Source organism: Catharus ustulatus, chromosome 20, assembly GCF_009819885.2.
Source record: "Catharus ustulatus isolate bCatUst1 chromosome 20, bCatUst1.pri.v2, whole genome shotgun sequence".
NCBI classification, from domain to species: domain Eukaryota; kingdom Metazoa; phylum Chordata; class Aves; order Passeriformes; family Turdidae; genus Catharus; species Catharus ustulatus.
This window is the reverse complement of record NC_046240.1, coordinates 5,389,631-5,401,504: the sequence shown is the minus strand read 5'-3', so window position 1 is coordinate 5,401,504 and position 11,874 is coordinate 5,389,631. Positions and strand designations below refer to the sequence as shown.

At 59.4% G+C, this 11,874-nt stretch overlaps 1 protein-coding gene across 4 annotated transcripts in view; it reads right to left on the bottom strand.

Moving 5' to 3' along the window:
- CASKIN2 (CASK interacting protein 2) overlaps nt 1–11,874 on the bottom strand; it is a 33,110-nt gene that overhangs the window by 2,581 nt on the left and 18,655 nt on the right. The window contains exons 1-19 of one of the 4 annotated variants that reach the window (XM_033077099.2): nt 10,291–10,373; nt 10,167–10,218; nt 8,146–8,243; nt 7,900–8,045; nt 7,679–7,774; nt 6,725–6,855; nt 6,393–6,501; nt 6,149–6,257; nt 5,772–5,866; nt 5,574–5,691; nt 5,157–5,339; nt 4,634–4,755; nt 4,118–4,193; nt 3,913–4,007; nt 3,610–3,720; nt 3,409–3,510; nt 3,053–3,191; nt 579–2,723; nt 151–466 (exon numbers count right to left, since the gene is read on the bottom strand). In XM_033077099.2, the coding sequence (XP_032932990.1) occupies nt 151–466; nt 579–2,723; nt 3,053–3,191; nt 3,409–3,510; nt 3,610–3,720; nt 3,913–4,007; nt 4,118–4,193; nt 4,634–4,755; nt 5,157–5,339; nt 5,574–5,691; nt 5,772–5,866; nt 6,149–6,257; nt 6,393–6,501; nt 6,725–6,855; nt 7,679–7,774; nt 7,900–8,045; nt 8,146–8,243; nt 10,167–10,218; nt 10,291–10,321 (4,274 nt within the window). In that variant the 5' untranslated portion in view covers nt 10,322–10,373. Of the gene's footprint in view, nt 1–150; nt 467–578; nt 2,724–3,052; nt 3,192–3,408; nt 3,511–3,609; nt 3,721–3,912; nt 4,008–4,117; nt 4,194–4,633; nt 4,756–5,156; nt 5,340–5,573; nt 5,692–5,771; nt 5,867–6,148; nt 6,258–6,392; nt 6,502–6,724; nt 6,856–7,678; nt 7,775–7,899; nt 8,046–8,145; nt 8,244–10,166; nt 10,219–10,290; nt 10,374–11,874 lie in introns of those variants that run through there. The other 3 variants (XM_033077097.2, XM_033077098.2, XM_033077101.2) reach the window with 3 other exon arrangements.

Below are 11,874 nucleotides of genomic sequence, written 5' to 3'. Positions count from 1 at the left end.
CCAGCAGCAGGAGCTCAGCACAGAGCTGGGCTTGAGTGTGTGTGACCTGTGCAGTGCAGGCATGATGTGCCCATACACAGCCCTTCTCCTGCCCTCCCTGGGACCTTCCCAACCCCACCTCCAGGGGCCCAGTCCCAGCATTTTCCTCACCTCTCTGCCTCCTCCACTGTGATCTTCTCGGCCGCCTGCAGTGTGGCAGCCAGGCTGGAGCTGGCCTGCTCCTGCCGCTGCTGGGCCAGGGTGGCCCCCGGGGCAGCTGCCAAAGGCTTTGCTGGTGCCTTGCTGCCCGTTTCCAGCAGCAGTGAGCTGGGACCGGGCAGGGACCCAATCACATCTGGCACTGCCTCGGTGGCCGCCCAGGGAGCCACGGTGTGGCGGGAGGGCTGCAGGACCTGCTGGTAGATGGTCTTGGGTCCAGAGAAGACGAGCTTGGTGGATGCCACAGAGGTGTGCTTGGCAGGGACATCTGCAAAGGAAGGGGACTCATGGTAGGTGGTGGCACAGCTCCTCCTCACCTCCCATACCAACAGGAGGGAGCCCCACCACCACCTTGGAGACAGCTCCACAAGCCCCCATACCTGGAGTGGGTGTCCTCACCACAGCCGTGCCTACCAGCTCTGTGGGGCTGGGGGCTTTGGTGGGGCTTGGGGCCTTCTTCATCCCTTTCTCCAGTGACAAGATGCTTTTCTCTATCTCAGCAATCCTGAACTCCACGCTGTCGTCGTCAAAGGCATCCCCAGCCAGCGTGGGCCGTGGTGCCAGTGCTGGGGCGGGGGGGCCGGCGATGCTCACGGCTTGGGCCTGGGCGTACTGGGGAGTGGGGGTGCCCCCCGCCTCCGCCTGCCCCGCCATGCTGAACGCCTTCAGCACCGCCTGCAGCGGCTCCCGCTCCCTGAAGCGCGGCCGGCGCTTCACCGTGTCCGACTCGGTGAGGTTGAACTCGAGCACGGGCGGCTCCTTGGTCACAGCAGGAGCTGCTGCCTCCTTCCCAGAGGAGCCCTGGGGCTCTGCCGGCTGGGAACCTGGCTCCATGTCCGGCACAGCCGCATCGGCCTTGGAATGGCCGCTGGGCTTTGGCCGCTGTTTGATGGTTAAATTGCCTTCTTCTGCAAAGGGGATGCACTCACTGGAACTGTTCTGGGATGATGAAGAGGAGACCCCCGGCTTGGCCTCCTCCTCTGTGTCTGAGCAGGCATCCTCCTGCTCACCCTGTGCAGCCACCTCTGTCATAGCATGGCTGGGCTCACTCACTGTCCGTCTCCGTGGCTTGCTGCTCTCAAAGGGGTCCCTGCTGCCATCGGAGAGTGTGGCACTGCTGGCATCACTGCCATTGTGGGACCCCTCACCCACATCTGCCCGGGGGTGACAGTCCTGAGTCAGATGCAGCGGTTTTGGGGCCAGGAGGGGCTTGGACGGACTCACACCTGGTGTTCCCTCCAGCGCAGCCGCCAGGCTCTTCACTGTCCTGCCACGGCCAGCATCGCTGGGGGTGGCACCTGCATCAGCCACGTCCTGAGTGGCCGTGGGCTGGCGCTCGGGGCTGGGGGGCTGCTCGCTGTCTGCCTCGGCAGGGAGGGAGCTGGACACGGAGCTGAGGCGCTTGGGAGGCGGCGGCGGAGGGCCCTTGCGCTTGGCCCGGATGGCGAAGGACTGGCTGCGGGTCACCTTGGCATCTGCCTGCAGACAGGCCCGTGGCATCTGGCTGCGGCCCGGCCGCCGTGTCAGCGTGGCATAGGAGCCCAGGGTGCTGCTGGGGGCCCCCTCCTCGTCCTCGTGCTCCCCATCTGACAGCGCGTAGCGGTTCAGGCTGTGTGAGCGCTTCTTGTGTTTCAAACCTTCGCCCCCGTTGTGCTGCTCCCCGGCCGTGGGGGCTGTGGTGGGTGGCTCCGTGGGGCCACACTGGCTGTGCAGGTAGGAGAAGCCTTTTTGGGCTGATGTCTGCAGGCTGCTCTTCTGTCCAGGGGAGATGGAGGGGTATGGGTGTGCCAGGGCCTTGGGCTGCTCTGCTCCCAGGACAGACGGGGCCGTGGGGGATTTCAGGGAGACGTGTGGGTACATGAAGACATAGGGAGCTGTTCCCTTGCTGGGAGTCTGGGGAGGAGTACAGGGAGTGACTGCTGGAGTCCCGGGTCCTTTCTGAGCCACAGGCCGTGTGTACTGATCTGTGCCTTCGGGCAGGTTCCTCTCCTTGAGAGGGCTGCCCCCACCGCCATTGGCAAAGCCGTTCAGCCCCTCGGGGGACACGAGCTTCCCGTAGGGCTCAGGGCTGGGCCTGCCGGGCAGGCTGGCCGGGCTCTCCTTGCTGCGGGGTGGGGCACAGGACTGCCCACTGCTGCTGCTGCTCTCACCGCTGCCCAGGCTCTCCTGCGAGGGGCTGGAGAGGCGCCGGGACAGCACGTTGTCCTGCGAGTGCCCTGAGCCCCGCGACCGCACCCCGATGCTCTCCTGGCTCCGTGACATTCCCTGGCTGCTCTTGATGCCGAGTGTGTCGTGGCAGCTGTTGGACATGGCTGTCTGGAGCTCGTAGCTGAGCTCGCTGTCCTGGAAGGTTGTCATTTTGGGCGTGTGTGGGGACTGGCACTCGCCGTTCTCCAGTGACTCAATGGTGACAATGTCCAGGGAACCGGGGACTTTGCGTCTAGCCAGAGTTGCTTCTGCTTGGTTGAGGCTTTTGCGGAGGTCTCTGAGCTTCTTGACAGCCAACATGATCTTCTTCTGGTGGCCTGTAGGAAGGAAAGGGACATTGGGTCAGCTCCAGCCTCCAAAGCCTGTTTCCAGGCCGAGAAGAGTAGTAGTTATGTCACACACTGGGGCAAAGGCCTCGAGGTTAACTAAACCCTGCCTATGGGAGGAGACAAACTACTGCTGGCATCTACCTAGCTAGGCCCAGCTCCAGCTGGCCAAGGAGAGTTCTTAGGGACAGCCAGGAACTGCCCTTTCTGGGTGCTCAAGACATGCCTGCATTTCCCAGCCTGAGGGAGAATGGGGCGTGGGGACCTGAGTGGGAAACTTGGCTGCCCTGGGCCATCCCAGCATGGCAGGAGAGACTCACCCAGCTTGTTGATGCCAATCTCCTGCAGATCTTCCCATGTCAGGTCTGTCACGATGGTGATGGAATCGTAGCCGTTGTTCACCAGCTTTTTGTGGTACTGGGGCAACCCAATGGCACTGAGCCAGTCCATCAGGTCAGCCTGGAAAGAGCATGGAGCCACTGCATGAGCACTGAGGAATGGGCAGCACTTTCAGCATCCCCTCCCTGCCCAGGAGGCTGTGTTTTTAGGGTGCCTCTGACTGACAGTCAAAGCTATTCACTTACAGATCCCTGTAAGTGTCTATCCTGGGGTCAGAGAGCTCTGAGAAAAGACCTGAAGAAAGGGGGTGACTAAAGCCTCAGTGCCAGGGACTCACCGGGATGTAGTTGGGCAGCCACTCAGCGATGCTGAGCTGCCCGATTTCTGTGGAGATCTTCTTCCTGTGGCCTGGTTTGGTCACACCAATGGCTGTCAGATCCTAGGGGAGCAGAGTGGGGCCATGCTCAGCAGTGCTCAGGGAGCTCAGGGCAGTGTGTACCCACTGCTGGCAGCTCAGGGTGGGAAGGACCTGCCTCACCTCCGGGGTCATGCGGCTGATGGTGGGGACGTCGTAGCCAGCGTTGAGGAAGTTGACCGTGTACGACTCCAGCTGGAACTCCCGCAGCCAGTTGTAAATGGCTTCTGCATCCTGGGGACAGGATGGGACACAGAACAGCCCATGATGGTGGCTGCAGGGGCTGAAAGAACCTGACTGGCATCAGGATCTCCCTGGGCACACTTGTGTCCTGAAGATCCAGTTCCCTGTGCCCCTGGTGCTGGGCTGAGTGCCCCAAACATGGCCATCTCACCCAGCACACCATTCCCCAGCTGTTCCAGTTACCTTCCCCTCGAGGAGCTGCTCAGGACGTAAGAACTGGTGGGAGAAGACCCTGTCTCCAGGGGGGCAGCTGCCTGGGGTCTGGAGGCCCTGTGGTCCTGGCAGAAAGGAGAAAGAGAACTGTCACAGGGGCACATGAACAATGAACAGCCCCTAGGGCTGTGGGGCAGCTGTCCCCAAGGCCCCATGGAGTTGGGACAGCCCTCACCTGCTGGGGAGGTCCCATTGTGTGGCTCTGATCCCAAAAGGTGTTGCTGGAGGTTGTCACCAGTGGAGGGCAGAGGCTGAGAGAGAAGAGGAAGGACCCAACTCTGGAGACCAGCTTTATCACACCCCCAGGAGCAGAGTGGGGGTCCCCATGCTGGGCTGCTGGTCACAGCTTCACCCAGCAACAGGCTGGCCCCCAGCAAGAGATCTGGGCAGGATTTGGCTCGGGGCCTTTCATTATCCTCTCAGGTGACACAAGACATGATGGAAATGCTGTGTGATGCCAACCACAGCCTCCAGCTCCACTCAAAAATGCCAGCTGTGCTTTGGGGAACAACTGAGATCCCCCAGGAGCATCTCCCTGCTGAGTCCTGGCAGCAAGTAGATGTTTAGTATAGGACACTCAACTCCAGCAGCTCCTCCTTTGCTAGGAGGGGCCATGGAAGGGGATAGGGCTCCATCTCCAGCCCAAGGCAGCACAGGGAAGCAGCACAGGGGAGCAGGGGGTGGTGCCTACCCTGGCATTCTCGATGAGGATGCTGGTGCTCTGCCCATTGGTGCCCTCGGTGCTCTGGCCGCTGCCGGCGCTGCGGATGCTGCCAATGCTGCCTTCGCTGCCCACGCTGTTCCTGTCTCCTGCTGCTTGGGGCAAGTAGGGAGGCCAGTCAGCAGCTCCCCAGGACTGGGAGTGACACAGGGCACAGAGGTCCCCAGCAAGGACCCGTGTGCCAACACACTGATGCCACTGATCTCCCACAAGATCCCTCCAGCCACAGACAGTGCATCAGTTCCCTCCCGCCTCCCAGCATGCACAACACAGACAGGGTGACCTGGGCTGGCACGGGACACACAGAGAGCTGAGATACAGGGAGAGAGTGGGCTGCTCTAAGGGCTCCCCAAAACTCCCTTTTGCTCCTTCTCATCTGGCTGCTTCCCCATGGAGAGGTGGAAGGAGAGCCTCCCCCTGTGCCCCTGCCCAGGCAGGGCTGGGAACAGGGGAAGGTCCCCAGCCCCTCTGTCTCCCCAGGTGCTCCCCTGACCTGAGCTGTCAGGGCCGGGGGCTGTCCGGGTTAGGGTGAGGTGACCAAAGGCCGCTGGGCCGCTCGGGGCTGCCGGGTGTGGACACTCATCAGGGAGGTGCTGCAGCCCCCCAGGGGTGGGTGGGAGGGCCCCGGGGGGACCCTGGCGCTGCTGCGTGGGTGCCACACGGGGGACAACCATGCCTGCATTCAAAGACAAAACACACGTGGTCAGAGTTCATGCAGGAGTAGGGATGGGGGGGGAAGAGCTGAGCCACAGCCCCCAAAGCAGTATCCCAACCATGGTGACACCCCCTGAGTCCTTCCCTTCCCCTCTTGCTAGCCAGGGCTGCAGGCCTGTCTGACAGGAGGTGCTGGGAAGTGTGGGAAGGTTTCACACAGAGGACTGTCCCCAGCATGCCCAGGATGGCCACTGACCTGTCCTCTTGCTGATGACTTCAGCAATGGAGGGTGGGAAGTACCCGACCCGGTCGGTGCCCTTCTGAGCGTCGTGGATGTGCCCCTTCCATCGGCCATCGGGATGCTGCTCCAGGACCTGCCGTGGGACAAGATGGATGGGGCTGGTACCCAGGGCCATGGTGGGCCAGGGGGATGCAGAGCAGAGAGCAGCCTCACCGTGATGACGTCTCCTGCTCGGACGTTGAGAGCGGTTGGGTCATGGAGATTCCAAAAGTCCTTCAAAGCTCGGACCTTCAGGATTCCTGATGCCTCTGAAGGCAAGGGACAGAGGAAGAAAGAAGGCACCAGCGCATAGGGAGGAAAGAGAGGAGTCCAGGGAGGGCAGAAGGAGAAAGCAAAAGCAAGGAGAGGAGGGAAGAAAACATTAATACTGCAGAAAGGAACTCAATCCCCAGAACTGCCCTACATATAGGATGGGGGCACATGTGAGAGGAGACTGGGATACTAGCACTGATTTAGGCTGTTCAGGAGCACTGGGAGCCCAGGCAGGTCTCAGGGGGAAGAAACCCCTCTCAGAGCCATCCCCACCTCACCTCTCAACAGCTGCTTGATGTCCTTGCTGGCGTGTGAGGTGGTGAACTGGTTGACGATGTCCAGCGCTGTCTGGTTGTAGGTGTTCCTGATGTTCACGTCAACGCCGCCCTGCCCAGAGGGGACATGGTCAAGGCCAGATCCCTCCCTGCACCAGACCCAGGGGAGGCAAGGGACCAAGGGGGAAGGGGTGCTGGGTGACTCCCAGGGGCTGTCTCCCCAAGCAGCCCTGATCCCTGTGCTCACCTCCAGCAGGAGCCGCACCACCTCTGTTTTGCCGTAGAGCGCGGCCTCGTGAAGGGCTGTGCCTGTCTTTGTCTGCTTGTTGATCTCGATCCCAGCCTTCAGCAGCTGCCTGGTAGGAAGGAGGGAGAGACATGAACAGCAGGACATGAACATCAGGGCCAGGCACTTGGCGGCTTTATGATGGGAAGGGGACAACAGGTTGCACTTGCTTTGGGGATGAGGGGCTGAAGCTTGCAGGAGGAAGGTGTGTTTGTGTTTGGGAGGAAGGTGTGTTTGGGAGGAAGCAGGACTGAAGCCATGATGAGTTTTTCCAGCATAAAGCAGGGAGTTACCTGATGATCTCCTTGTGCCCGTTCTTGGCTGCCAGGTGCAGTGGAGTGGTGTAGTTGGGGTCAGTGGCATCCTTGGATTGTCCCTCCAGCAGGGCCACACACAGGTGGCTGTTCAGCAGCAGCTGAGCCACCTGCATGAGACACTGGTAAGCAATGGGGTACAGGTACCCCCACCTGCATCCTCCCAGTGATCCTTGGGGCCAGTCCACCACTCCCCATCCTGCCACTCCCTTCCATCCACAGCCCCAGGCTTGGCTGGAGCTGGGCAGTGCTTGGCATGGTCACACTGTCGTGAGGTTCTGTAAAAGGTCACAACAGCCAGAAACAGTCTTCCCATAATCGGGCTTTTCAGACCAAGCCCTAAAAACCACCAGTCTCTCCAGCCCAGAGCAACTCTCAGCATCTCAGGGCAACCCAGAGGCACAGAGGAGTTATTTTTACTGCCCTGTTTATAGCTGTAGACATTATAGATACTCCAAAAATGGAAATATCCCCCTGGTCCCCTCCCAGTGGGGCACAGAACAGTCTGGCTGGCCACACTCCAGCCCAATCCAGTGGTGCTGGCTGGGCCAGGGTCTCTCAGAGCACGGTGTGGCCCTGTCCCCAGGAACTGTGCTGGGGACCTGGAGCAGGGCTGGATGCTTAGAGCTTGCTGGGATTAGCCAGCTCAGCCTATCCATGCTTAACTGTGAGTAAAGCTGGGGTGGATGAGGAGAACATGGAACAACAACTCCTGGCTTCAGTCCCAGTCTGCCAGTGCCCTGCTGTGAGGTCAGGGGCAGAACCCACAGCTCCCAGGTTCAGGATCTGGCTGGGAGGGGAGCAGGTGCTGTCTGCCAGGCTCTGAGTCTCATGGTGGAGAGCATCTGAGCAGAGCTTTGCTGCTGGAATCAGTGGGCTCCAGAGCTGCCCCTGGAGAAGCCCTTGGTGCAGGGCAGAGCCCACAACACCCACCTTCAGCCGTCCAAATTCACAGGCCAAGTCCAGCGGGGTTTTCTTCGCCTTGTTGATGAGGCACGGGTTGGACTGGTGCTGGAGCAGCATCTCCGACTGCAGGGGAGCAACGTGGTGAGGGGCTCAGCCTCCTTCCCACCCAGCACAGCGGGGTTTGCCCCCTCCCAGTACCCCAGAGAGCCCCAGGGAAGGCACACAGGCGGCTCTGGGCTCTCACTTACCACCTCGTAGTGGCCGTACTGTGCCGAGAGGTGCAGCGGGATCTGCCCGTCCAGCGAGGCCATGTTGACAGAGGCGGCGGCGCGGAGCAGCAGCCGCACGGGCTCCACGCGGCCCTGCCATGCCGCGTAGTGCAGGGGCCGCATCCCTGTGGGCAGCGGGGCTCAGCAGGGCCAGACACGGCCCCCAGCCTGCCACAGGGGGCTGAGCTGGCAGCCAGGGGGCTGTGCCTGGGGGTCACCCCTTACCGTTGCTGTCCTTGATGTCGACGGTGGCCTGCGCCTCCAGCAGCAGCGAGATGAGGTCCAGGCTGCCGCCCAGGGCTGCGTGGTGCAGTGCTGAGAACCTGTGGCACAAGGGAGGGCTCAGCCTGGCCTCAGCCCCACTGGGCTGTCCCCACAGCTCCCCCCAGCATGGGGACATGGGATGAGGGTTTGTCACTGGTTGTTCATGGCTATGTCCTCCCTGATTCCCCACTCCCAGTGCCTCAGATTTCCCATAGCAAAACACTGATAAATCCCTCCAAGCTGTCTGTGTCCGAGGGATCATCGATGGATGCAGGCACACTGTGTGCCTTGGGAAACCCCAGGAGAGGAGTCCCTCACTCCATGCCCTCTGTTGGGGGAAACAGGCAGGATGGACAGAGATCCATCTCCCCTCTCCACAGCCAGGCAGCCCCAACACTGCTCACAGCATCTGGCAAACACATCAGCCCCGTGACCACTCCTGCCTCCTCTTCCAGCTGCCCCCTCCCCATGCCAGCAGGGCTGCCAGGAGCCCATGGCAGAGCGTGGGAGGCCGCTGGTAATGAAAGAGCCCAGTGTGCTGGGGCTGTGAAAGGGGCCTGTCTGCCTGGCACTCCCCCTGAGCTGTCACGTGAAGGGCCAAGGCCATGGAGGGGTCCCTGTGCCACTGGGGATTAGCCCATGAGCCACCCCAGGGATATGGGGGGCTCCTGACAGCACCAGCCTGGAGCTCTCATGGGCTCTGCAGTGTCCAAACCCAATGCCGGGGATGCCGCTCATCCAGCATGGATCTCCTCATGATCTGCAGCCCCAGAGCATCCCCAAATCCCTGTGCAAGTCTCAACATTGCAGGAGGGACACTAATTCCAGCAGAGAAGGCTGCTCCTTCCTCCAGTACACCCACCACATCCCTGAGCCACAGCAAAACCTCTGCCTCAAAGTGTGAATGTGGGGGGGTACAAAATCCCCCTGACCCAACCTTGTGGGGTCCCTCTCTGCCCTGGGGTGGCTGCACCAACCCACACTCGCCCAACACATCCTCTCCAAGCCCTGAGCAAGGTGATTCCAAGGACATCACCAGCACCATGGCTCTCCCAGGACACACACTGCCATCCCCATGCTTCTGTCTCACTTCCCCATCATCCTCTTCCTGTGCCCCAGAACCCTGCCCATGTCCCTCAGGCAGCCCAGTTCCCACCATCAGCCCTCCTGGAGCTGCCCAACACAAACCCTGTGCCCTATCAGAATCAGATCATTGCTTCTATTATTAAATTCTTTTTCTATTAAGCTCCATCTGTACAGTATTATTTTAAGACAGAGCCATCCTGCACGTTCCCAACCCCCCGCTGGCCTGTTAGGACTCATCATGGACACCTCTTCCTACAGAGTCCTCCAAAAGAAAACATGTAGAAATTAGGTACAACAACAGCACATAAAAACAATGCTAATGACTGACAGGTCAGAGTTAATTCAATAAGAATAATGCGCTTATTTATTTTATGGGCCTTTGTGGTTTCTTTAACTCTCAGTACCCAGCTTATTAAGTACTTGGATTTTGGAAGTGATGAACTACACAAATATGCTGTGGTCACTTGGCAACCTCATATTTTCTTTCTCTAACTCCCCCTAAAACAATGGGATTTTGCTTTTGGGATAATAAACAGAGGCACGAGCACGTGCAGGCGCTGAGGCTGCCTGGGTGCTCCTCTGGGCTTCAACCAGGGGGACACAGGCACTGGCTGGACATGCTGTTAAACTCCATCCCTACAGAGGGGCACATAAATCACTTAATTTATGGTTTATGAAGGATTTTCAGGAGGGATTGAGCAGGGCCCTCAGCTTAGATCCAGGCAGGCAGTGGCTCTGCCTGTGCAGGGCTTGCCCTGGCTCTGGGATGTTGATGTGTCCTGCAGCTCCCCTGGAAAGTTGTATGATCCCCTGAGCTGCAGGGCTGACTGGATACTGGGGAGAGGAGCCCTCCCCGGCTGGCAGCAGCACCCAGCACCCTCCGGAGCAGCACTCACCCGTCCGCATCCTGGTAGTTCACGTTCAGGCGCTTGGCAGATCCCAGGAGCTCTGCAGAGACAAGAGGTGAAGGTCAGGGCAGGAGGCAGAGCCTGCAGGCCCCCAGATGAACCCCACACCCACCTCCCAGCGTGCAGAACAGCGCCTGGCCCATCCCGGGGGGCTCTCCTCTACTCTCCTCTGCCTCCACTTCACCTCCACGAACCCTCAGTGGGCTGACCCAGCTCAAGCTTAGCACTTTCCTCCCTTCATCTCTCCTGCCCTATCCATGTGTGCCCCCGGGATGGGTCAAACCCCGCAGCTCCTGCCACCCTGGCTTGGCAGAACAGCAAGCGCTTCCCTCCCATTTATAGGCACTGACACCCCAAAACTGCTGAGTGAGGCCATTTTGCCCCTGTGCCCACCACTGCCACTGAGGCCTGGCCCACAGACCACATGGTTGGCATTTTTATGGCCAGGGCAGAGGCTGATGCTTTCAGCTGTGAATGCAAGGATTGTGCTACCTTGGATACCCCCATCCCTCTGTCCAGCTCTCCCTCCTCTTCAGGGACCCAAGGATTGTGCCACCTTGGATATCCCTATCCCCCTGCCCAGCCCTCCCTCCCCTTTGGGGACCACTGGGCAGCAGAGGATGCTCAGCCCACCCTCAGCACAGCACCCCCAGTGCACCCCCAGCTCCCTGCTCCTTCCCGCAATTAATTCGAATGGATTCCTTCCTCCCACACAGAGAGGACATTTTATTCTGCACCGAGGGGTTGAGAGCGGATTAACATCTCTGGAATTCATCCGCCAAGTCAAAAGGGACAGAAAGGGGAAGGTATGTGGGGGGCCAAGAAATACCACTGCTCCTCCTCTGCCTTTCCAGGCAGCCCCATCGCCGAGCCAGGCAGGATTAAATGCTTTCAATGCTTTCTGTGCTTTTTCCTACAGAAAATCGAAGTCTGAGTGCCAGGCTCTGAGTCTGGGGTGAAAGAGCTGCTCAAACCCCACTCTACTGTGGGGGGTCTTGGGGAAGGAGCCCCTTTCTCGAAGCCAGATAGATCTCTGGGGCTAAAGATCCCTCTTCTGTTCTGTTCTTTCCTTTTCTCTCTCTTTCCCAAGGCCTCTGCTCACCTTGCATGGCAGATCCCATACAAAGCCATACTGGGCTGTGTGACCTCTCTGCTGGAAAAGAAGAGCTGAAGAGGGGCTGGCTCATTCATCATGCAAATGGATAATTAAAGGAAACCAAGGACCGGGCTGTTCATTACTGCAATTTACACTGTTTTGTAAACAGCCTAATTAACACAAAATGGGCTTGGAGTGGCTGCTGGTGAAGGACTCATGACTCCTCGCCACAGCTGAGGGGATCAGGACAGGATCACCCTAATTACCTCTTCCAGGGACTGTTTGTCTTTGAGCCTCGGCCACCAATCCAACAGCCCTTCCCAAAGGAACTGGCTCCCAAAGCCATCACTCAGCAGAGCTCCCACTTCCCCCTCCCAGCCCCAAGAGCCCAAGATCCAGGGTCTTCATCAGGGTCTTCCCTTGACCTCAGCAGCCAGGAAAAAATAACATTTTACTTGTAATGTGGCCACTTCTGACCTGAATCCTGGAGAACTATAACCACTGTGACTTATTTCCATCATCTGTGGCTGAAAAATGCCACTGGAAAAGGTTGGGAAGGGGAGAAGGAAGAAGAGGAGGAAGACAGGTCCTTAGTCAGGG